General features: G+C 53.3%; 1 protein-coding gene across 2 annotated transcripts; it reads right to left on the bottom strand.

Annotated features, from left to right (window-relative positions):
• Positions 1-1834: 1834 nt before the first annotated feature.
• On the bottom strand, positions 1835-25327 carry IGHMBP2 (immunoglobulin mu DNA binding protein 2). Of its 2 annotated transcripts, XM_066551670.1 has the most exons (15): positions 25254-25327; positions 24442-24611; positions 24007-24199; positions 23395-23492; positions 18880-19043; positions 17963-18163; positions 15805-15952; positions 13931-14105; positions 9127-9309; positions 8587-8705; positions 7556-7650; positions 7161-7284; positions 4337-5224; positions 3794-3966; positions 1835-2291 (listed from the first exon to the last, which is right to left on the bottom strand). In XM_066551670.1, the coding sequence occupies exons 1-15, from the start codon at positions 25325-25327 to the stop codon at positions 2094-2096; spliced, it is 3003 nt and encodes a 1000-aa protein (XP_066407767.1). In that variant the 3' UTR covers positions 1835-2093. The 2 variants fall into 2 exon arrangements, with proteins under 2 accessions (XP_066407767.1, XP_066407768.1); XM_066551671.1 differs by lacking the exon at positions 1835-2291 and having other exon boundaries at positions 3798-3961.
• Between the last annotated feature and the right edge of the window lie 86 nt (positions 25328-25413).

Below are 25413 nucleotides of genomic sequence, written 5' to 3'. Positions count from 1 at the left end.
AATCATCCCCTAAAGGTCCAGTAGGATCGGGGCAGCTTTTCTCACCCCAGCCACTCTTCCAACCCAAACTCGCCCTCAGAGTGCTCAGGACAGCACTCCAAATTCCTGCTCCTTAACACAACTCTCACAACTGGGATTGTTTTTTCCAGCCTCTAATCCTGGACTTGGGCTGTGACTTAACCGATAACTCATTTTATCCAAGATTTGGGCAGAGAGAGGAACATCTTTGCCTTGTGATCCAAGGCAGGTGGGAAAGGTCCCTAATTTTATAATTTTTAAGCCCAACTCCTGTTTCAGAAAGAAGCCTATGTGGATCATATCTGCTGGTGGGCTCTGGCCTGAGCCAGGTTTGGGATTTTTGGGGAGCTAATTCCCACTCTGGTTTGTGGAGGATGATGGGGCCCCTCATGGCACAGGCTGGAGAGCAGAGGATGCGCTGGGGCCACATCCCTCCTTGCCTGGAGCCTTGGCTTTTCCCTGCCTGCAGGATGCTGGTGGGAAGCCAGGCTGGGAAATCTGGGGGTGTCTGGGACCCTGTGGCGTGGAATTTGCACCACTGGATGAGCAGGGGCTGGGATGTGGCTGCTTGGATGATTTCAGCAGGGAAAAAGCTGTGAATGAGCCATTTATCTGTTTTTCCCTGATTAAAAAGTAACTCCAAGGTGAATTATCCCCTGAGCTGGTGGCACTTTTCCCTTCCCATCTGTGCTGCCTGACCTTCCCTTTGGGACATGGCTGTGATGTCCCTGTTGCACCATCCCCCTCTGCTCTGGCTCCTCCCCCTGCCCGTCTCCACTCACTGGTGTCCAGATTCCCTTCTCCCACACTTCCTCCTCCCCACCTCTCCCTGTCCCACCCGCTGCCAGGGGAGCCAGTGCCACCCCTCCACGGGTGATGCACAGCACCGAGGCACGAGCCAAGGATGCAGGGGTTTGAAGGATAAGGTTTTCTGAAGGAAGTTTTTGTGGGAAGATGTTCACAGCCAGTACTCACAGCCCACGAGGTTTGGGGGAAATTTTGCTTATTAGCTATCCCAGCCAAGTATTTGGGAAGAGATGGACACAGAAATCCTTGGCTGTCTGGCAGCTCCTACCAACTGCTGAGCTTTACTTGGGATGAGGTGAGTGACTTCCACAGGTGCTGGAATCTGTGATGTTTAGCCCCAAAAGGATGGGGAATGTGTGGGTTTAGGCATTTTTATAGTGCTCCTCTCCAGATACTCCTATTTGGAGGCAGCTCTGCACTTTCTCCTTCACCCTGGGGACAAAAAATGCTGCTGGAGCTATTTTGGGGGTGGGATGGATGGACCCTGTGTGAAGGATTAGGAAAAGGTCCAGGATGGACACAAGTCTCCCTCCCATTTGCAAGGCTCACCTGCTGTACTATGCTGTCACTATGGGCTTTCCCAGTGGGAATCAGCCTCCAAGGAGCTCTGTGGGAAGGGCAGGAAGGTCTGGGAAGGGACAGGCAGCAGTGAGGAGGGAGAGACCTCCCAGTGGCACAGGAAGGCTCTCCCAGGGAAACGCTTGCATGTGCTGGAGCAGCTCCTCGTGGTGCCAGCATGGTTTGGGTTCGAGGCCCAAACCCATCCCTATTCCCATCCCTGGAGCAGGGCTGAGCTCACTCCTGAGCCCCTGGCCCAGGTGGGGAGGGAATGGCTGCAGTGCGGACAGGCTGGCTCCCTCCAGCTCTGAGCAGAGCCAGAGGATTGCTGGGCTGGGACACATCCATTTCCTCAGCCATCCTCCCTGGAGCACAGGGTTACCCAGGGTTTTCCATGCCTCCCATGTTCCTGTTCCCAGGCATCCATCATGTGCTGCCGCAGGGACCGATGTGACAGTGACAGCTTTGGGTGTTTAATGCCCTTTTTACCAGCGTGCTTTGGCCCCTGAGTGCATCCATCACCGTGTCCATAACCAGGACAATGCAGCAGCTCTCCCTCCCCTGCCTCAGCCCTGCACCTTGAGAAAGCTCCCCGTTCCAGGTTTTCCCCCAAAATGGAGCCCCCTATTCCACCCAGGCCCAGCACAGCAGCTTTGCCCTGGGGGGGCTGAGCTGTGGCTTTGAGGTTAAAAAAGCAGGATTCAGGTCCCTCATTTCTCCTTGTCTTTCTTTTTGCCCTTCCTCTGGCTCATCAGCTCACTGAGCTTCTGGTCCAGGCGGCGCTGGAGGTGGGCTCGCCTGGCGGGATCCAGGGATTTGTCCTTGGAGCCGCTGCCGGGGTACAGGATCCCCTCCCGGCTGATCCGCTGCCGGGCCTGCGCCTTGGCCTTGTCCCCACAGCCGTGCACCTGCGGAGAGAACGGGCACGGATCACCCTCCTGGGAGCCAGGGGCTGCCACTCCTCCTCCAGCCTGGAATTCCTTGTGGGCCTGCTTTGCATCCCCCTGAAATCATCTCCCACCATTTACAGCCATTATTATCATTACGTTATATATTATTATGTTATTGTGCTGTTATATTGCTTTATGTACTTACATATTTTTATAATTTCAGTTCATTATTTTATTATCATTGTTTACTATTGTTTTTATTTATTTTATATATTTATATTGTTTTACTTATTTTTCTTTAATTATCATTGTACTACTATTGTTTATTATTATCATAGCTTACTGTTTATTATCATTGTTTACTATTTATTTTATTTCTATGTATTTTAATTTTACTTGGTTTCATTTTATATTTACTCTATATTTTTATAGATTTATTCTTTATTTTATAGATTTATTTTATAGATTTATTCTTATACTTATTGTTTATAATTAATAATTAATGTTTATTATTCTGTGTTTTATAAAATCATCTTTTATAGCTCCTCTCACACAGAATGAAATATAAAGATCCAGGCCTTGGGCTCTGAACAGCAGGTAAATCATCCTTTGGGATGGTTCAAGTGGCTCCTTCCACCTCCTTTCCAGTGAACTGGGAAAGGACTTTTGGGGAATGGGAGACCTTTTTTAGCCATGAATCTGCTGCTTTAATGAGCCAAGTCCAACACTGGAATTATCTCTTGCAGGTGAGATCCTAAATTCTGATCCCTTTTCTTGGCCCATCCCAAAGTCATTTATGTTTCCATGGAGTGAGGTCCCAGCCTGTTCCCTCAGAGCTGTGACAGCCCTTCCCAGGGCTGACATGGATTTGAATCCCTGCAATTGTTGGAGCCTTGTCACAATTCAGCAGGGAGAGGCCATTCTGCAGGGAATAAATCTCCGTCCCCCTGGATGTGAGTGACCATAAATACAACTATTCCTTGCCATGGAAACAGATAGCTCTTGACAGAAGGAAAAGCTTGCCAAGGATTTATAGGGCTGCTGAGCTCCTGGGGGCTCCACAGGGTAAGGAACAAGGACACAGAGAATTCTGAATCGCTGGCCAGGCAGCACTGCACCGTGCCTGTCCTGTCCCCAGGATGCAGAGACAATCTGCAAAGGGCTGGGATCACCCTCAGAATGCAGAGGGAATGTGCAAGGAGCTGGGAATTGAGTCCAGGCTCATTTCAGCCTGAAATTTGTGCTTCTCCATTTCTGCTCTCTGCCTCACTTTATCCACACAGAGTAGAAGTGCCAGAAAATGGTAAAGAAGGGCACAAAATGAGAGGAAAACAGAAAATCCCTCAGGAAGAGGTGAGCAGAGCCCAGGTGTCAGCACCTGCCAGCCCTGTGTACCTGAGTTCAGCACAGGCTCTCACAGGGAGGGCTCTGCTCAAACACCCTGCAAGGAAACCCTTCCTGCCCAGGGAGCCCCCCACAGGGAAAATTCCCAGGCTGAGCCTGTCCTGCCCCCTCCTTACCTCAGGGATGTGGTGGCTGAGGCAGAAGAGCCGCTGGCAGTGGTGGCAGAGCTGGCCCAGGGTGGTGACAGAGGCCTTGCAGCGGGGGAAGCCACAGGTCCTGTCAGCTTCCATGGCAGCGGAGATCAGAGCGTCGAAATCCTCCCCGGCCGCGCTCCCGATCGCCGGCTTTCCTGGGAAAGGTGAGCACACACCTGCATTGGGGCCTGGGAACAAACCCTCCCTCCTGCAGCCACAGGGCAGCCTCTGCCTTTACATCCTTCAGTGTGGGCAGGTACTCCCACACTCAGCTCCTCTCCCCACTCTTGGGAGCCTGTGACTCCTGAGACTCTCCTGGGAAAGGGTCTCCAGTGTTTTTCCTCTCACTTACAGAATGTGTTTCCAGGTATCCAAACCTGGAGGCTGCAGTCAGCTCCCACCTCCCTGCAGCATTCCAAGAGCCACATGCTCCATGCCCAAATCTCAGACTCTGGAGCAAACCCACCGGGATTAAGATCCATTCAAAGAGCATTAATTGTGCTGGTTACAAAAAGCTTCACCCACCTTTGGCTTCACTCTTGTCCTTTTTCCTTCTGCCATTCCTGGGCTCCTGCACTTTCCTGGCCGCCTCCTCCCGCCTGGCTTTCTCCCTTTGGACTCTCTCCAGGTGCAGGGATTTCAGATCCACTTTCCCTGAGCTCTTGCTGCTTTCCCCTGGCTCTGCACGGTCAGGGGTGTTCCCGTGGGGATGCTGGGGCTTGGGAAGGGGCTCAGGGGGTAGTGGGGGCTCAGGAAGGGCCTCAGAGGGCAGCGGGGGCTCAGGAAGGGGCTCAGAGGGCAGTGGGGGCTCGGGAAAGGGCTCAGAGGGCAGCGGGGGCTGCTTGGGGAGTCTCTTGCGGACACTGATGTACCTGTCCCGGCCCTCCCCGGAGCTCAGGTGCTGCAGCCCGTACTCCTCTGCCAGCACGTGGACCAGCATCCGCTCGTGGGAATTCAGGGATGTTGGGAAATCCAGCTGTGCCTCGCTGCTCGCCAGGAAGGCCACCAGCATGGCCCTGAACCTGTCCCCACCCTCCTTTGACCCTGAGCTGTCCCTCCCAGCTGTGGCAGGGCTCGGGGAGCTCCGTGCTCCCTGTTTCTGGCTCCCTGTTCCGCCTGCTGCCGCCTTGATCTTCCCAGCTGGAGCCGGAGCCGGCCGCGCTTTGGGGCCCGGTGCCTTGGGGCCCTGCTGGCGCTGGGCCTGGCCCTCCCCGGGGTAGTTTTGGGGCACGAGGTCATCCAGGTACTCGAAGGCGGAGCGCACGAGGCCGTGCTGGGCCAGGTGGTCCAGCAGGCGCCGCAGGAAGGGGCGGCTGCCCACGGTGTGGCTGTCACACACCACGGCCACCTGGCGCCGCGCCCGCGTCACCGCCACGTTGATCCGGCGCTCCTCGGCCAGGAAGCCCACCTCACCTGGGAAAACAGGAGGGAAGGGATGCCAGAGGGGACAGGGACCCTGTCAGGTAGGGGGGGACAGGTAGAGGGGGACCCTATGCCCTCCAAGCAGGGGTTTGGTCCAAGGGATCCAAGGATTTATTGGCTGGAGGGTGAGATTTGGCATTTATGGAGCTCTGCTCACAGCTGTTCCTCTTGCTACCTGTGTTGCACAGGCTCCCTGCAGGTTCCCTGCTTCCTGGGGCAGGGAAGAGGATGGAAGGCACATGGAAAGGGGGAACATCTCCCTGCCTGGCCCATGACACAAGCTCAGCTCGGAGCTGGGAGCAAACACAAGATGGAGCAGCGTGGAAAAGGCTCACCTTGCGACAGAGGAGAGACTGCAGGTAAAGAGCTCCCCCCTGTCCTACAGAGCTCCCCCCTGCTCCCAAATTCCCTGGGGTCTGTAGGAACAGCCACTTGGGAGGTTTTGCTCTGCTCACAGACAGCACGAGAGCCGGCAGTGCCGGGATGACTCAGGCAGGATCAGGCAGCGAGAGCGGAGCGTGGGTGGCTGCGAGCTCCCAGCTCCAGGGAACAGCGAGCAGGCCAGGCAGGAAGAGATTAATGCCTCTGCCAGAGCAGTGCCCAGCCTGGCTCTGCCTCAGCAGCCTCCTCTGTGCTGCCTTTCAGGGACAGGCTGAGGGGGAGCCCCTCTGCCTGCTCTGCAGCTCAGGGAACAATTCCCAGTTTCTCTGATGAGGTTTAACCCAGCTGCAGGGGCCAATCTAACTCCTTTCAATCCTGGAATGGCTTGGGTTGGGAAGGACCTTAAGGCCCATCCAGGGAGACTCCACCCCCTGCCAGGGATACCTTCCATTATCCCAGACTTCCAAGCCCTGTCCAACCTGGCCTTGGACATTTCCAGGGATGGGGCAGCCACAGCTTCTCAGGGCAACTTGTGCCAGGGCCTCAGCTCCCTCACAGGGAAAAGTTTCCTCTTAAATGAAGGTTTCCTGCTGGATCAGGAATGGCTGCAGAGGGACAGGTCAAGAAGAAGCCTCCCTGTGCCCCCAGGAAAGCAATTCCTGCCCCACACCTGAGCTTTGGCCTCTTCCTGTGCAGGAGAAGGGGCTGTGGGACACTCACCCTCCCAGGGCCACCAGCTCCCACCAGCACAGGGGTGAGTCACTCCTGGATCAGGACTATTCTTAGTGCTGTCCCCACCTCCATTCTCCCCACAAGGCTGCTTTTCCTCCTCTAGTCTTGGAAAAAGAGGCACCTCCTCCTTCCATGCATATTTCCCCCCTTTTTTTCCCCTTCCAGCCCTCAGCATTTGACCTCCAGCAGCATAGGACTGTGGGTTTGGAAAGGGAATTGATCCCAGCATGGAACAGAGGTGATCACAGAACAATCCTACTGAGCTCCATCAAACCTTTCAGCTCCCTGAACAGGAGCCTTGTGCCCCCAGGGCAGCAGCTTTTTTCCAGCTATTAACTTCCACTGCAGCTGCTGATAGCAAAGAACTTGATTTTCTGCTCTAGATTTTGCTCCCAAAAGCAGCATTTTCCATGCACAGCTTGGGATGCCAGCTCCTGCTCACTTTCTGCAGGGAACTCACCCAAAATGGAATTCAACACTCAAGAAATTCCCCCCCAGCTCCCCTAAATGTAGGGCTAATGGGATGTGACATTCTTAGGGCCCTGGTTTAAATCATTTCTGAGGCCTCAGGGGGTCAGGGAACCTTCAAACTGAGCAGTCCTGGGCCTGCTGTAGCACAGGAGCCTCCTCTGCAGCCCTGACAGCACATATATTCATTAATTAAACAAAAAAGCCTGAAAAGGGAGGGTTTGCCACTAAATCCATCCAGAGCCAAGTGTTAGAGCACTTGGCAATTAAACCACAGCACTTGGCTACATGACTTCCTTCCCATTCCCAGGGGAGCAATGCTCCAGCAGGCAGGTCTTAGTCTTACCTTTCTTGTTGGATCTGACAAAGGACAGGATCACTGCCTCCTTCTCCCTGCCCTGGAAACCATCCACTGATTTAATTTCCAGCTCGGGGTGGCTGTGGCAAAGGTGCTGTCTGAGCATGTCCACCTGAGAAACAGGCCAAGGGCAGCTTTTAAAGGAAACACATGGGTGAAAAGGATTCAAATGGCAGGGTTTTGGGGGAATCCCTCCCTCCCAAACCTCCTGAGGGCTGGGAGTGGAACACCTCACTAACAGCTCTTCCCTCCATGGCCCCAAGCTGCTCAAAGGTGCAGGAGCTGGTCCCAAATGCTGGTTACATTTGGCTCTGCAGCTCTCTGGGGTCTTGTGGTGCTCTGTGTGCAGGGACAGGGGGGATGCCAGGACAGGGACAGCTCACCTGGAGGTTGTAGGGGGCCACCACAGCGATGTCCTTGGCCTTCACACCAGCATCCACCAAGGCCTGGACGTGCATCCCCACCAGCTGGACCTCCCCTGGGACAGGGACAGAGTGTGACAGGGGACAGAGGCCAGAGCAATGTGCCCACCTCCCCCAAAACAGCAGGAAAGGCTGCCATGAAATGGTTATCCAAAATGGTGCCTGGTTCAGAGGGATCTAAGGGGAAAAATTAAATCCTGTATGAATTATTTCATGGTTCATTGGCTGGGCTTCTGCTTTGCAGCAAAACACAGCAATAAACATCAAGACTCTGCAGTGAGCTGTGCCAAAAGGCTGCCTCCCAAATTTGGGGAGATGTGCCTCTAATCCTCTGCTCCAAATCCCTGAGTTCTCTCAGACCAGGCTTTTTGGCTCTCCATGAGGGAACAAGAGCCTGTTGTGTTCAGCAGGGCTCTGGGAATGGTGCATGGAAAAATGAGGCACTCAAATGATGGTGGGGGTCAAAGAGAAGGTAAAAGATATTTAAACTGGTAAAAACTGCCCTTGTGTTTTCCAGCCTGACTTTGCACTCAAGCTCTGTAATGAAATCCACTTTTTCAGCTGAAAAGCAACAGAACTCGGGTGTCCTAGGAAAATCCATGCAGAAGAACCAGACAGGATTTCATGGAATGAGCAGAAGACTGGGAGGTAATTCTGAGCTTTATCCATGGCCTTCCCAAAACAGGTCTGTGCTCTGCCTGCTGCTATTTGCCCTTCCTTGGTGTAAAGCACCTCCACAGGGGTTCCCCACCCTGTCCCAGCCCTCAGCACAGAGAAATGTCCTTGCAAGGGGACACGGCAGCCAGAGAGGCCACCCACAAGCTGGACACTGTCCCTAGAGCTCCAACACAGCTCAGAGTCCCTGGAGGTTGAGGATTTATGGAGGGAAGATCTCTCAGCTAAGCAAGGCTCTCTGGGACCCCATGGAGACATCTCTGGGATGTGGCCAAGCCTGTGGTGGGCTGAGCACCTCAGTCCATCCATTCTGGTACCTGGATTCCCCTTGGACTGTTCATCCTCCACTTCCAGCTCAAACAGGCCACAGCCAGCGGTGTCTATGAGCAACAGGGGAATGCTGGTCTCTTCTGTGTCACAGACACCTGGCAGGTCCCTGCACGAGGTATGTGTGAAAGGGCCAGTTACCAATGCTGCTCTTACAGCAATATCCACACAAGCTGCGGCTGCCCCATCCCTGGAGGAGCCAGGCTGGATGGGACATGGAGCAGTCTGGTCTAGTGGAAGGTGTCCCTGCCTCTGGCATGGGACTGAGTGGGCTTCCAACCTTCCAACCCAAACCATTCTGGGATTCCAGGATTATCATAGCAAAGGAGGACACAGAAGACAAGTCTGCATCACTTCTGGTTACAGAGCAAAAAGGACAAACCCCCCCGGTAGTGTCTCCTCGATGAAACAATGTCTGAAACAAAAACACTGCCCCAACCTCAGGAGGAGCAGAAAACTCCGCAGGGAAGGAACAAACGGGGATGAAAAGGACATTTCAGCTCCTGCAGCAGCGGAGAACAGGAACCCACCTGAGCAGGTGCTGTGCCACGGAGGGGTGTGCGCTGAGCCGGCCGCCGTAGAGCTCCGAGGACGCCCATTCCATGATGAGCCGGTGCATGCGGTACTGCACGGTCAGCATCCGCACCGCCCGCTCCCCGTAGTGCCCCGCCAGCCGCTCCATCAGGCTCAGGGACAGCCCCTCGGCCGCGGCCCTGCACGGAGAAGCACCTCAGAGTGGGAGTGTCCATCCCCCAGGGACGGCCCAGGGCGGGACGGGGGTCAGCCAGCCGCTCCCGACACACGCGGTGCAGAGGGTGTCAGTGGGAATGCTGTGGGAGCAGCCGCGCTCCAGCCCTGCTCAGCACCTTCGTGTGGCTCCCCTGGGGTGACACTGTCAACCCTGTTCCACCAGGTCTGTCTGACCCTCAGGGACAGACTCAGAGATCAGAGAAGCTTGGACACGGATCCTGCCCCTGGCCTCTGGAGTCACCACCACCCCGGGAGGTGTTCAAGGAACAACTGGATGTGGAATTCAGTGCTCTGGTCTGGTTGACAAGGTGAGGATCGATCACAGGGTGGGCTTGGTGGTCCTGGAGGTCATTCTCAACCTCAGTGATTCCATGATTCCGTGATCCATCAGTGTCACCAGTGTAAGGCTACACTGGTGTTACTGCAAGCTCAGCCAAAGCATCAGCATCACCCACTGCAATAGGATCAGAGCTCCACCCCAAATTTTGGAATGCCTGGTGCTCACACAGCCAAGCCCTGCTGCTTTCATCAAGATCCCTGCTGCTCCAGCATTTGCATCCTTCCCTGGCCACTCACCCTGGACTAAGGCACAGATGCACTGCACTCCTTGCTTCTTCACTCACTAAATCCCCATCACATCCAGCAGCGCCCCTTGCTCATGTATGTAGCACAAATGAATCAAATTCCTACAGAATTCAGCCTTTCTGGAGCCTGTTTGCTTCCTCCTGGCCTCACAGAGGTTTTGTTGGGAGGCACCATCTGAGGAAGAAGGATGGAAGTCGTTGCCGTTGGATTCTGTGAGCGTACAGAGATTTTTCATACTGAGGCTGACACTGAGCGTGCTGGTGGCTGCCAGACACAAGGAAGCAGCATGAAGATGATGGAATGACGGCAGGGAACAGCTCAGGAAAACGCTTTCCATCAGGCTCTGGGGCACAGCACGCATCCAATCCCTGCCGGGGGAATCCCAGCGCTACACGGCCCCACAGCGAGCGCACTGCTGTGGCACCAGCCAGCCCTGCCACGCTCACCACAGGCACTTGGGAAACGTGACAGGAGACCGCCAAGCCATTAAACCTGCAGAAGGGACAATTGAGGACAAATCTTTCCAAGAAGCTGGGCCTCATTAGCTCTCCTCCTCGCTGAATCAGAGGATGCAGCACGCAGGCAAAAAAAGGGGAATAACCTCTGGATGGACAGGGCAGCAGGAGGTGGGAGGCAGCAGTTTGCCAGAGGGGGGATGGGGTAGGTGGGATGAGGGGACACAGCAAGATGTAGGGTTGGGGGATGCATTCCAGACATCAGGAATTAACTTGATTCTCCCAGCTCTGTTCTGCCCATGGAGCCTGGATCCTCCTGGACAGGAAGGAAATTAAGCAGGGAGAGCTGTTGGCACTCAGGTGCAAACCATGCCTGAAACAACCACTAAACCTCAGAGCAAACCTCAGGAATAATGCTGTTCCCTACCCTTCCAGCAGCATTCCCACCACAGGGATCCACAGGAGGTTATATGTTGAATTAATAATGAGGAATTAATCTGCTCAGGAATGTTTCACCTGTTAATAATTTTCTGTTATTTCACCACTCAATTAATTCCTACGGTGGTTGATTTCTCTGCCAAGGAAATCCTGAGTGCCCTGAGCAGATGTTTTTTGCCTGTTGATTGCTTTAGAGAAATAAAATTGGGATAAGTTGGACAGACAGAACCACGCATGGGATGCTTGGGAATATCTACTTTAAAGTACCTAAAGTACAGCTGGGAAAGGCAGAATTCCCAAACCCAGCCCACAGCAAGCAGGATTTGTTGCTAACATGGTTTCATCTTGTTTTGCCTGCAGGAAATGCTGTGCTTGGCCAGCCTGCTCTGTACGTGTCCAGAATGATCAGTACTAGGAGAAAACCAGGAATTGTTTCCTGTGGAAGGCTGGAGCTGTGTCTTCAGCCATGACTTATTTTTTCTTATTCATCCCTGAGACAGGAGATGCTGGTGTGACTGATCCCTGCAGTACACATTGGATTTGGCTGGAAAAGTCTGGAGAAGGAGGTCACTGTGTTTTTCTACCTCAGGAACTCCAGAGAGAAGTTATACACCAGTTTTACTGGGAGAAGGAAATCTCCCCCTTTCTTTCAGGCAAGTAAAAATTCATGTATGTGTCCCAGGACAATCCAGCTGTGGAAGCTACCAGAGAAACCCAATGCCTGGCACTTCAGTGATGAAGTGAAAGGAAGCCCATTCAGACCTGCCATGGGAATCAGCACATGGATTTGGGATGGTGCAGGCATCCAGACTGACCATGGACAAACAAGATGGCAAAATATCCCTGTGTTTGTACAGAACAAGAGGTTTGATAAGCACCTGCCAGTATCTGAGGGGAGTAAAACCAAATTAATACATCAGAGCCCTGATGTGGAGACAAATTCATTGGGAAAAGGATGGAATGAGGGCTCCAACAAGGCAAACAAATGTTCCTGACAGACTGCAGGGAGTGCCCAGGCATGGAGATGCCCACAGGGACAAGGACAAATTGCAGGAGGAGGATCTCCAAGATGGAAGCTGCTGCCTATGAGCCTGGGCTGGAGCTGCCGAGAGGGAATTGGAGGGGGCTGGAATTTGCCAGCATGGACTGGAAGGTGTGTGTGGGGATGGCCTCTGGATCCTGGGACACCTCCAGGTGTGTCAGAAAGCAGGGAAGAGGAGCCTTCAGACCCTCTGTCAAACATTCCCCAGGCCTCAGGGGGTCACTGCTGGCAGGAACAGGTAAATGCTGATTCCATGGAGGAAAAAGCAGGTAACAGGAAGGTGGAGAGAGTCCCACAGCATTCCTGCTGGACAGAGGCTTCCTGCCTGAGCAGGGCTGGCTTCCCCTGCTGTAGTAACAGCTGAGCCTCCTGCCAGCCTGGATTCATCCCAGATAACTTCAGACCCTTCCCTGTGGCCCCAAAAATAGGAGCCCACCCACTCCAGGCCCACTGTCATCAATGGAGAAGGGGAAGGTGGGCGGAAGGGTTGGAGTCCTCTGCATGAATCATCCCTGGAAATAGCTCCTTGCTTCCCCTGAACCACAGAGGAGCTGGCAGGTGATTTGGGGCCTTTGTGGGAGCTCTGGAAATACCCACGGAAGGAGGTGGAAGGGATCTGCCTCTGTGATGCTTCCTGGGCCTGCAGGGAACGTGGAAAGCCCAGAACGGGGCTCTCCAGCATCCCGTTTATTTCCATCACAGTTGTTCAGGCTGGAAAAGGTCTTTAAGATCATGGAGTCTGATGTTCCCCCTGCACTGCCAAGGCCACCAAGTCAAAGCTGATGGAGAGAAAGGCACAACTGCTCAAGCAGCAGCAGGAGGAGATCCAGGAGGAGCTTTTAGCCTGCAGCTCCAGCCAAGGCTCCTGGCAGCAGCCACCGTGACAGAGCAGAAACAAAGCAGCTGCTACAATGTTTCTGGAGTGAAGAAAAACTGCTTTTGTCTCAAAAGAGGGAGCCAAAAGTGACACCAGCTGAGTGTCAGCCCCGTTCCAGATAACAGAGCTGGGATTTTTACTGTGTTTTGCCCTTAATCTGACAGTCTGGGGAGAAGCCAGGCTGAGGCTGCTGAGGTGGATCCAGCTGGATGGGTACTATGGAGTATTATGGAGCTATCATGAAGTTTTTCTGGGGGAAAAGAGGAACTTTATGCACCACTCACAGAAAATAATAACAACTCTGAAATTAGAAGGACCAAATGGCCAATTTCTTCTTGCTGCCAACAAGATACTACTCCAAAAAGTGCCTTGCTTGGAAAATCCAGGCATGGAGAGCCAGCCTGCAAATTCCCAGGGAATAAACAGCAGGACACAAGAGTGGAGGGCTCTGGAGAGGCTTTTGGAGCTCACCAGCCTGGACACTTCCGGGCAGTTGAGCATGTGTTTATCACCTGCCAAGATCTGCAGAACAGCAAGCATTCAGGCATCTGAGATAGGTAAAATGAGAGGATGCTGCAGCCCCTGAACGTTGTTCTCACTATCTCTTGGCCATGTGCTGGGAGCTGCTGCCTGCCTTGGATTTTTCATTTCCTGTGTTCAAAATCCAAGTGAGGTGGCGGATATGTGTCTTGTTCATTACTTTCTGCAAGCAGGACAGGCTGTTTATGAAGTCAGGCCTATTTCTCTGCTTCAGTGGTTCAGTAATTCCAGATCTGGAGCTGCCTAAACCAGATAAACATGAGCACATTTATGTTTTAAATAACTCAAAGATTCCTCAGTACTCTTTGCAGCATCCCCCTGGAAGCACAGGCAATTTGCACTATCCACAGATCTTTTCCACAAACTAACTGCTCTTATTATCCACATTGTAGGGACTGGAAGGTTTTATAATCCCTGAGGTGTGTGATAATGCAGCATCTCACTGGGCCAATTCACATATTAATACATTAAATAAATAAATGTGGAAACCACAGAAGCAGAATTAAAGGAAATACTAGGATTAGCCTGAGGATGAGCCCAAATGCATTCCACAGAGCCTGCAGGCAGCACAGCTCTCCACTGTGAAATGTCTCCAATCACCAGGATTCAGAGGCTGCACAAAGAACGGGAGGATCCAGGATTTTTACCTGTGGGAGATGATGGTGGGGGGCAGCTGCTTGTGATCCCCAGCCAGGATGCACTTGGGAGCCTTCAGCAGAGGGATCCAGCAGCTGGCTTCCAGAGCCTGGGCACACTCATCAATCACCACCAGGTCAAAGTGGGTTTCAGGCAGCAGCTTCAGGGGGCCGTCTGAGGAAGCACCTGGTGGAAGGAGAAGGTTCCCAAGTGAGCAGGGGAGCAAGGAAGAGTGAGAAACCTGCTCTGGAAACAAACCTCACAAGCTGTAATAGTGACTGAGGCAAGTGAAATAATGTTTCTTTGCAGAGATGTAGGAATTCAGCCCTGCCAAACACGTATCCACTGATATGTGTAAGTCAGGATTGGTTTTGCCAGCTCCTCTTTGTCCTTTTTTCCCCTGGCATCTGGGCCCAGACGCTTCCAAGTATCTTTGGGAACAGCAGTGAAGCCCAGATGCCAAAGACAACAATATGCTCCAGTGCTTCATCTGGAGCAGAGCAAGGAACACCCACCTTCCTGCTGCCCCCCAGTGCCAACAAAACTCCTCATGCCCAGCACTCAGGGGGTGAGGGACTAGGGGTTCACCAGTCTGGTAACTGAGGGACACCCTGAGAGGAGGAGATGGGCTGACTCTGCTCCTCCTCGTGGCACTGGGAAGAGGGAAAGGAGACTGGAACCACACAGCCACATCAAGGGCTAATTTTTAACATCAAAAGTCCATTTGTAACATTTGTCTCCTTACAGACATCCTGCTCTAACCATGACCTACTGATACTGATCCATACATTGATCAGAAATCTGAATTCCAGGGGCATTCAAATCTGCCTGCAGTTCACAAAGAAGAAGGATGCAAAAGGAGGAGGGCAGGGTGAGGAAGCCAGTCTCCCAGATTTTTATTTACAGAAATGTTTTTTCCAAAGCTCCTGTGCTATTGCAGCTCTGAGAGTGGGGATTTGGCTTTGCCACTGTAAATCCTGCTGCCTCTGCAGCTCTGCATCACTTCAGGCATTCCAGTTTGCCACCACAGACACTGTTCTCCTTCCAAAACTGGTTTCCAGCCTGTATGAATCTGCTCTGGTGAGTTGTACAGTCATAACTCGATTTTTGCCACTTCTCCAGCTGGCTGGGAAGCTCCAGTTCCAGGGAGAATCACAGCTGATCAACAAAACGACCAGTTTTACTGGGAGAAGGAAATCTCCCCCTCTCTTTCAGGGAAGTATAAAGAAATGAGAGGCCAACTCCCAGGGACTAAGACATGGAAAGATTTATCTGTCCACTAACCTTCACTCCAGTAACTTGCTGTTTTATGACCTAAAACTATTGATGTTTCCTTTCAACAAATGACCCTTGAGCAACCAGATCTGAAGATTTTAAGTGAGTATGAAAAATCTGAGCCAGTAAAGCCCTTCCACACGTGCCAAACCTTCCCAGCTGCAGCTGCCTGATGGACACCTGGACCTGCTCCCTAAAATCCTGTGTGACAGCATTTGGGTGAGTGCAGAAGCAGCCACAGGCAGCCTGGGAGCAGGCTCTGGAAACACGTGTTGGGTTTCATCAGCCCTGGCAAGGGTCCAAGCAGGGAAGCAATCCCATGTGATTTATGCCATGGGGAGCAGATTGCACACCTCCAGCAGCACTTGTTTACTCACTGCACTCCCTGCTCCTACTCAGAGCTAACAGGGGCCCTTCCAGATCCATCTTCTGTGCTCAACAACCTCCTGCGCCACAGTGGGAGCTGGGAGAATCCCACTGGGACTGGGGGGCTTTGCTGAGCTCACAGGAGCTGGGAGTAAGTGTGCCAGCCATCCCAGGACAGCTGCCTTGCAGAGCACCTGGTTTAGCTGGCAAAGGGAGGGAAAACACCAGCAGGAGGATGTCACACCTGTGTTGGTGGCAAGGACAATGCTGGCCTGGCTGAGGGCTGCAGTCATGGCAGCCTCTTCTCTCTCCTTCAGCTCCTTCCTCAGGGTCTTGATCTCACCCAGAAAATGGCTTCGCTCTCCTTTGTCTTGGGCCTTTTTGGTTTTTGCCTAGAAAACAGAAAAATTTGGATAGAGCCAACTGCTGCCACTCAGTTCTGGCCGTGTCTCTGATCTGCCAAAGCATCTGGGAGGGAGGAATGTTTAGGAAGAGGGGTCTTGGGGACTGGGATTTCCTAGCTTATTCTGAGGAAGCAGAGCCCTTCTGGAAGCAGGAGGGCTCCCCAAGCCCCAGCAGCAGCTCTGCCACCTCAAACTGGCCTCTCTGAGCTGCTGGAAAGAATCCAGACAGGCCCAGGGCTTTTTTTAGCAGGTATTAAATGTATCTACCACCCTAACCCACCAGCACTGGACACCAGCACTGCCAGAGCAGCAGCCATGGGAGCACAGCTCAGCTATGGCTCACTGAGCAATCCCAGATGGAAACTGGGATCATTTCCCTGGAGGTAAGGCTGGAAAGGATGCAAAGGCTGCAGGCAGAAGCTCTTATAGGTAGCAAAAAGAGCAAGACAGGCTGGTTCCTATAGTCATGCCATGGATGGATGGATGGATGGATGGATGGATGGATGGATGGATGGATGGATGGATGGATGGATGGATGGATTGATTTTCTAACATGGATCACCTCAGCCCCCTGCTTTGGCTGAATCCATGGGTATTTAAAACTGTGAAACCTCCATGTATCTGACAGGTGTCATCAAAATGGGCTCAGGAATTCCAGGTGTGGGATCACAGGCCCTGAGGATGAGGTCAGTGTGGATGTCACCCATTCCTAGTTAGGGATTAGGAATATCAAGTCTAATCATCCCCACCTGCCTCATGTGAGCTCTCTCATGTCCTCATTGGTCTGGGAGTCTATGTAAGGCCAGCTCATGGAGTGAGCCTGCTTTCTTCCCTGGGTTCCCTGCCTCATCCTCCTGGACTGCTCCCTGATCCTGCTCAGCATCCCTGGAGCTGGACTGGCCCTGGATCTGTGCTGCATTTCATTCTCAGGTACTGTGGGGCTGAAACCCTGCTGGAGTAAGGAGTATCCAGAAGCTGAGGTCCTGGGAATCTCAAAGCCAGGTGAGGGAAGGAAGCACAGAGGCGTAGGAAATGCCTCAGGAGGGCACAGGTTTTTATTTCTCTTACTGCTGCTTCTGTGGGCTGGGGAGAAGGGAAGGAGAGAGAAGAGTCAAAACATGGAGCTGCAAAGGGAGAAATTGTTCCAGGGAAAAGTAGGGAATGTGGCAGTGGAGAAACAGAGGCAGGAGGAAGAAAAGATGGGTCAGGACCTTGGAGATGAGCTCTCTGCAGCCAAGGGCAGCTTCTGTGACATACTCCTCCCAAGGAGATGAAAGTGAAAATTAATCACCAGTCAGAAAGATGGAAAATAAATTAAGAAGAAAAAAAAAAAAAAAAAAAAAGCTTTTGGACAGTGCTGCCACTAGAAAAGGGAAGGAAAATAACCTAGTTAGCATCAAATCCTCACCCCAAGTACCAGAGCTATGTTGTAAGGGAATGTTAGGAAAATTAGGGTGAGAAAGAAGAAATTAAGGATGCATTTTAAAATGTGCTCTGCTTTCTACTTGAGGTGGCTGAGAGTGGGAGGGAGTATCAGGACAGGCAGACAGCTTGTTAGGAAGTGAATTAATGATGGGAATGTTTCCCTGGTAAAGAAGAGGGCATGGATCAGGGCAGTTGGGTGATGTGAGGGGCAGCAGCAGGGACTGGAATTTTCACACTTCCATGAAGGATTTGGGCAGGAGGAGTTCTGTCCTCCAGCACATGAAGATCAGAGAAGCCCAAAATGGTTTAGAAAAGTACCCCCAAAAAATATCCCAAAATGGGTTAGAAGAGACCTTATGGATCATCTCATAAGGGCAGGAACACCTTTCTTCCACTAGCCCAGGCTGCTCCAAGCCTTGGACACTTCCAGGGATCCAGGGGCAGCCACAGCTTCTCTGAACCATCCACTCCAGAGCCCCCCCACCCTCCCAGGGAAGAACTTCCCCCTGGCATCTGCCCTTCTCACGGGATCACTCCGGGCTGCACACACACTCCCCCCGCAGGGGCACGCACCCAGGCGTGGTCGATGTCCCTCCTGATGTCAGCCACGATGTGGGCGTTGTCCCCTCGGGCCAGCACGGCGTCCAGGGAGTGCTGCTGGATGGGCTGGAGCAGGCGGGCGGGGTGGCCCAGCCGCAGCAGCCGCGCCCTGCAGCCCGCCAGCCGCTCCACCAGGTTATCCACGGCCACGTTGGACGGGGCACAGCACAGCACCTGCGGGGACAAGCACGGCCTTGGCACCTCTGAGGGCACCCACGGGCTGGAGCAGGGGGTGGCCGAGCAGAGAGAGGGAGACCAGCGAGCTTCTGTTGGGAACACAGCACTGGCATCACCACAGGTAATTCCCTCCTTGCTTTGCAGCACTTCTGTAGGGGCCCCAATGAACCCCAAACCTGAGCTCATCAGCACCTCCTTGGAGCTCGTGGGGAAGTCCCTGGTCCCTGCAAGCCAAGCCAGGCTCTGGATTAGCACAGATCCAACAGGGGCTGCTCCAGCTGCCACAAAGCCCAGCAGTGTGCAAAATAATCACAGAAACCTGGAATGGTTTGGGTGGGACCTTAAAGCCCATCCAGTAGCCCCCTGGCCATGGGCAGGGACACCTGCCACTATCCCAGGTTGCTCCAAGCCCCATCAGCCTGGCCTTGGACACTTCCAGGGATCCAGGGGCAGCCACAGCTTCTCTGGGCAACCTGTACCAGGGCCCCACCACCCTCACAGGGAAGGATTTCTTCCCAATATCCAACCTAAATTTCCCCTCTTCCCATTTGAAGCCATTTCCCCTTGTGATACCACCCCAGTTCCTGACGAAGAATCCCTGTAAATCTTCCCTTGACAAGAAGGCTGCTCTGAGGCCTTCACACAACCAGAGATGGTCACTGGTGGCCACCTGAGGTGGTCCCTGTCAGCAGAGCCCTGGCAGTGAGCCTCACCTTCAGGCCCTGCTGCACAGCCTGCAGGATGATCTCCACCAGGGTCGTGGTTTTCCCTGTGCCTGGAGGCCCGTGGATGATGGCCAGCTCCCTCTGAGCCAGGGAGAAGGACACAGCTTCCCTCTGAGACTCATCCAGGGAGCCATTGAAGAACTCCAGAGGCTCTGGGGAGACAGCAGGAGAGTCACTGGGACCTCAGCCCCAGCTGGAAGAGGCTGAGAAGCACAAATCTAGAAATACATGGTATTCTCTGCAGCAGGCCCAAATCCACTTGGTAATGAGGAGAACCTTGGGAGGAAAGCACTGAGGAGGCTGGAAGACCCCAGAAGGTAAAAATAAGCTTTTTAAACAGGCTCCCTCCCCATCCTGCATCCATGCTTCCCCATCCCCTCCCCAGCCCTGACACTTGGCCTTCAACCAGTCAGTGCTGGAATTCCCAGAATTTAAGAGGCATTAAGCTGCTCCAGCATCAAACAGGTAGGTTTTCCTGGCTCTGGAGGGAGCTCTGGGTTTGTTTTGCAGGAGAACCAACACCTTTAGTGAAATCTTCAATGAAAATTGGGGAGGAAGTAGCAGATTTGGCAAACAAATCCCTGCCAGTGAACAAACCTAATCCAGCACCAGTGAAAAAGCAGAAAAACCTACAGAGTCTGTGAGCACAACAGAGCAGCCCTGTGGTGGCCAGCCAAGACTGGGAATGAAGGCAGGAAAAGGTACAAAGAGCAATTTAAATGATAAAATTAAAACTCATTTCTGCTTTAATAAGGGAGGAAAAAAGAGAAAAGAATATGCAAATCGCATTAGAAGAGAATTGGTTTCACTGCAGAGACTGAATTCTCAAAAGCTGCTTTTTAACCTCCCAGATTGATCTCATTTAAGCCCAAATTTATTCTCATCCGCCCCCCCCCCCCCCCCCAATCCTAATGCTAATCTCCCTGTTCATTATGGGAGTTAATTACAGCAGGGATGATGACTCATTACACCGAGGTTTCCCGAAAATAACGTTCCCACAAAAGCTTATATAAGACACATCTCTGGGCATCCTTCCCTGCTGGGCATCATGTGCTTCATCCCTCCCTTTGCATTAAGGGCTGGATTAAAAACATGGCAGTTTCTTCTGGTTTTAGGCAGGTGAACCTGTGGCTCTTCAAGCAGCACCACCAAATGAGGTAAAACAAAAGATACTCATTGAGAAGGTGATGATGAGGAGAGAAATGGGGCTGAAGGTGCTTTTTGCCGTCACCCTGCCTCTTGGTTCATACGTAAATTTTGGGTGAGTGTGTTAATGACTAAGACAGGACCAGGAAGCATCCCATGGGCTGGGGGAAAAGCAGGAATAGCTTCAAACCTGAGAGGCTTTTCCCACAGTGAGGAACAGCTGGGATGTGGGAGTCATTGATGCTTCCTTTCTCAAGGATGAGCCAAGGAGCTTCTCCAGGCCTGTGCCCACCCTCATCCCTCCCAACCACGGGCTGCCAAGAGCTGCTGTGTGGGAAGGCTGGCAGGGTGCCTCTCCTGGGCTGGCCACATTGGTGGGCAGGAGGGAAGAGCCTCTTAGGGGATGCTGTGGCTCCTCCAAACTCTTCTCCCTGCAGCAGCTGGGCTCCAGGTATCCTCACCTGAAGAAATCCCTGGAATGTATCTTGCTGGTGGCCAGGTAATTGTGCCCTGATGCACAACTTCATTTATTAGTGCTGAAAACCAAATTTCCTTGGCCATCCAGGCTGGTGCCCCAACATTCCCAGGGACTGAGATGCTTTTCTGCACAGTTCCAGCAGCTCTGCTGAGGCAGTGGGTTGGGGGGTGATATCCAGGCTCAGGAAAGGGGTCTTTGCACCAAAAATGGATGGAAACAGCCCTTCCTGGGAGGAAGAGCCCAGGTTTTCCAGAGCTGGAAGCCCTTTCCAGGGTGTATTTCTGACCAAGAGCAATTCAGACCCCCATCCCCAGCAGCTCCTCCTCACTGCAGCCAACACTGCTGGACAAAATCCAGCTGGGTACTTCAGCCTGGATCAGAACTTCCCCTGTTCTCCAGAGGAAATATCTGGCAGCTGAGTTGTCTGGACTGTTTGTCTTCCCCAAAAATCTCAGAGGCCTCTCCATGGCCCCTGTGATGACAAGAGGTGTCACAGGGCAGAGGGATGAGGAGCATTTCAGGTTCTTTTTTGCAAGTGACTTGTGTCAAAAAGCCATGAAATTCTTGCTGGAAATCCCTGGTGCTTCCCCAGTGTTCTGCTGCCAGGTTGGCTTTTTCTGGGGGCATTCCTGCCTTTTCACCAGGATTGCTTCTTTCCCTTTTCAAATGTTTTGACAGCCATGGGCAGAGTTGGACACAAGCCAGGCCTTCTGGAGCCAGGAACAAAAATGAGCATTCCTTTCTCCAGCACAGGAGAGAGCTGGCAGCTATCACCAACCTGCACAGGTACAGCAGAACCTGCTTTCCAAAGGGAAAAGGGACATGTCCCTCTTGGATGGCCAGGAGGAGCGCAGCAAGCAGAGCAATGCTGGCCTCTGCTGGCAAGAAAAGCCTCTCCACTCCCCCCCATTACCTAAATGTAGGGGTGCAGGGATCCCACATGGATGCTGGGAGCAGGGGAGGATTGTTTGGAGGTGATTTCAGGTGTGGAAGCTCCAGCAGGGCCACGGCTGCAGATCAAAGTGGAAGGGAGACAAGGAGGCCGTTTTTGATGGGTGAGCACCTGGATTCTGCTTCCCAGGGAGTCTGATAAGGGCAAAATTCCTGCTCAGTTCAGAGTCTGCCCTTTCTGGAAAAATGGGTCTCCCCCTTGGAGCCTTCCTGGAGGCAGCAAGGTGAGGTGTGGAAGTGCTTTGTGCCAGTCCCAATCTTTGGTGCAGGTCCCAGCTACCCACTGGAAATCCCTTCCTTTCCTTTTGGCTATTCCTTAGGTTATTCTTCCCACAGCCTGTCCCATGTTTTTGTCTTATGCCAAGGGTATTTATTGCTGCATATTTAAGTGTTTTGAAAGGCCTTGGGCTTTGATGTGCTGTGTTAGGCTGCTGCTGATAATTAATTACTGAAATGCACAGCGGTGTCAGAACCCACCTACAAGATTTCCTGATTGAAAAATTAGGATTCTCATCTTGTCCCCCAGAAAAAAAAAAATCGGATTCAGGCTTCTGCTGCTGCACATTGCACCTGCTGGAGTGGGTTTTGCCCTGTCTCCCAGCTGTGGCTCCCTGGTTTCTGAGGGAAGTGAGCTCATCTGGCATCCCTGAGCAGTGTTGACACAGATGTGTGTCTAGACAGCCAATTTCAGGAGCTGTCCAGGGCTTATTGACTCAGCCTGCTGCTGATGGGCTTGTCTGAAACCAGGTAATGGATGGGATGAGACACATCCCCAAAGAAACCAGGCTAATGGGTGCTTGGTCATGGAAGAAGAGGCTGTGACATGGAAAAGCTGCCTGAGTGCTGTGAAGTTTGCCTGGCAGAGCCCTTCAGCTCAGGGCAGGCTTATTCCAAGTTATTATCCCTTAATTCCTGGCTGGTACAACATCTCTCCAGGTGGGGAGAAAGCAGCTCTGAAGGGAGGAGGTAACTGCAAGGCCTTGGAGTTCACATTGCACCTCCTCTGTCTGTCTAACGTGCCTCCATCTACCCATCAATATTCCCAGTGCTGAGCAGATGGAAAATTCATCTCTACCCAGCCTGGCACAGCTGAGTGATGTGGTGAAAAGGAGCTTTCCTTCATTAGAGGCACTTCTGCTCCCTCAGGGGTAAAAGCACTGTTGAGGAAAGTTGATTGATAAAAATTTAATTCTTTTATTTAATATTAAAACTTTGAGTGCATCAAGGTCCCCGGGCAGCCAAAGGGCTAAAAGGTTTGACTCAGACTGGGATCAATGCTTAGAGAAATGGGGATAGGACTCATTAGCACCCATTTTTTGTCCCTGGCACATCCTATCAGAAGTCAAACCTGGCTGGAGGAGATGGGAGAGAGGCAAACCATAGTGGGCAGCCAAATCCAGGACTCCAAGGAAGACAAACAGTGCAGGGAGCTGTGGAGGGGAGGAAAAGGGGCAGAACCCTGGCAGGGATGGATGGCATGAGGGGGGAGAGCAGCCCTGAGCTCCGTACATGGCGTAGACACAGCCCACCCTCAGCCCTCACTCCCGGATTTTGGCACTCTTCCCTTCTGCCAAGGGATAATATCCATTAGCAGGTGGTGATATCTGACTCAGCTGCTGATCAGAGGCTTTGCTCTCCCCAAAAGGTGGAGCTGTGTAATTTAATCTTTGTTTCTTCCTAAGAAGCGCAACAGAGTGGATACTACTTATATCCAAGTTTTTATCAAGGTCCTTTCCATGAGGAAAGTGTGCCCAGTACAGACCAGTATGAACACAGTGCTACCAGTGGCAGCCCCACTGATGACTCACATTGAACATTGGGGTCTTTTCTGGAGCATGTGTGGATAAAAACAGGGATCAGAGCTATTTGTGCTCTCGTGGGCAATTCCCAAGGATGCCCACCAAGCCTGATAAAAAAAGGATCCTTACTTGTTTCAGGGAACGCCCTGGGAGCAGAGGCAAAGAAGAGGACGTCGATCAGGTCAGAGGCTGGGCCGCCACGGTACTGCTTGAGTGCAGTTAGAGCTCTGCCAAAGAAGGGGAAATCCAGGTTACAGACACAGCAGGAATTCTTTGGAGACTCCCAAGTGCCCAGAGACAAGCTGTGAGTAAGGACCACTCTATTCCACAGCTGAACAATGCTACCCCACAAGACTAATCCTACACAATTCCTGCATCTCTCAACCCTTGCACACACATCCCTGTGCTGGTCAGGCTTCCACTTCCCATTGTCCCTGTTTGGTACAGCCAAATGTGCTTTTTTGGGATGTTCATCCAGCAAGGAGCTGTTCACTCCTCCTGCCAGGATGGAAAAGGCCCTACACAGAACCCAGAGCGTTCCAGAGGTGATGCAATAGGACCAAAACACAGCCTGGAGAGGGAAAGGGAAGAGCAGGACCAGCCAGCAGGTGGGTAAACTGAGGCTGTTGTGAGGCTCTAGAATGACAAATCCAAGCTGGGAAGGGACTGGGAAGGCTTTTCCAAACTGAACTTGGCACTCCCCCATCCTGCTGGGCAGAGTGAGCCGGGGTGAGCCCTCACCTTTTGAGCCTGTTGTAGGTGACATCGTTGGCCAGCTTGAGCAGGCGGAAAGAGCGCTCATGGTCCAGGGCCAGCTCCCCATCCCGGGCCTCCTCCAGGGCCACTGTCACTGCCTTGGGGGTGACACGTGTCAGCACGCCCGTGCACAGCGGGTCCCCCTGCCCAGCCGACTCATAGAGCCCCACGATGTCCCCTGCAGAGGTTGGAAGGGAGAGTGAGGTGGGGCAAATGTGTCACTGTCCGGGAAGCTGCAGCTGCCCCATCCCTGGAAGTGTCCAAGGCCAGGCTGGACGGGGCTTGGAGCAGCCTGGGCTAGGGGAAGGCGTCCCTGCCCATGGCAGAGGGTGGGACGGGAAGGGGTTTAAGGTCCTTTCCAACCCAAACCCTTCTAGGCTGTATGATCTCTTTCTTTGGAAAGACAGGAGTGTCACTGACCAGGCCCAAAGCTGTTGGAGGGCAGCTCGGTGTCCGAGTCCTGCTTCCTGGGCTGGAATGTCACCAGGAGACGCCCGTAGAGGCCGGTTCTCTGGCTGCTGACCTGGAGCTTGAGCAAGCAGACACCTCTCCGCTGCAATTCCTTCAGGGAGACGCTCTCCTGCCATGCCCTGGGAACCACACACAGGTGGAAACACCACGGGGTGAGGATGAGGGTCACAGCTCCAGGGGACAGAGCAGAATGACCTTAGCCTGGCACCTCCGTCCTCCTGGCTGGGTAAGTGTCTGTAACCCCAGCAAGGCCATCTAAGAGGGTGACTTGGTCCTGTGGGGGCGAGCCCAGCAGGATTCCCCATGGATCAGAGCCCTGTGGGCTGGCGTTCCTATAGGGCTGGGCTGGTTAGAGCGGTGGGACTCCAGCAGCATTCCCACCGGTGACAGGAGGGTTTCCTAGAGGTGACAGGGGGTCCCAGGGGAGGATCTCTTGGGGTTTCCATAGGTGACAGGCAGGTCCCAGCTGAGGGTCCCTCCGTGTTCCCCAGGGGTGACAGCAGGTCCCGGCTGAGGGTCCCTCAGGGTTCCCCAGGGGTAACAAGGGGTCCCTCAGTGTTCCCCAGGGGTAACAAGGGGTCCCTCAGTGTTCCCCAGGGGTGATAGTGGGTCCCAGCTGAAGGTCCCTCAGTGTTCCCCAGGGGTGACAGCGCTCCCGTGCCCCCGCAGCCGCACGTGTCCCCGGCTGCGACCGCCCCGTAATCCCCCGGCGGTCTGTGCCGTGTCCCCGGCGGCCGGTGCCGGTGCCGTGTGTGCCGCACCTGCTCTGGGCCAGCTCTGCCTCCCGCTCGTCCCGCAGCAGCCCCAGGTGCCGCTCCGCCGCCTCCGCCGCCATGGCCCACTCGGCCCGCGCAGGCCCCGCCCCCTCGACCGGCCGGGCCCCGCCCCCTGCGCGCGCCAGGCCCCGCCCCCGCGGTTCCG

Source organism: Molothrus aeneus, chromosome 6 (genome assembly GCF_037042795.1).
Source record: "Molothrus aeneus isolate 106 chromosome 6, BPBGC_Maene_1.0, whole genome shotgun sequence".
Lineage (NCBI taxonomy): Eukaryota > Metazoa > Chordata > Aves > Passeriformes > Icteridae > Molothrus > Molothrus aeneus.
The sequence above is the reverse complement of the archived record's forward strand: the minus strand, read 5'-3'. Positions and strand labels throughout refer to the sequence as shown.

Excerpts from the sequence above, each read along its gene's own strand:
- IGHMBP2 (XM_066551670.1), bottom strand. The coding sequence starts at position 25,327 with ATGGCGGCGGAGGCGGCGGAGCGGCACCTGGGGCTGCTGCGGGACGAG. Across the intron at positions 23,493-24,006 it reads ACCTACAACAGGCTCAAAAG|AGCTCTAACTGCACTCAAGC; the intron begins GTGAGGGCTCAC and ends CTTCTTTGGCAG. Across the intron at positions 15,953-17,962 it reads GGGACATCGACCACGCCTGG|GCAAAAACCAAAAAGGCCCA; the intron begins GTGCGTGCCCCT and ends TCTGTTTTCTAG.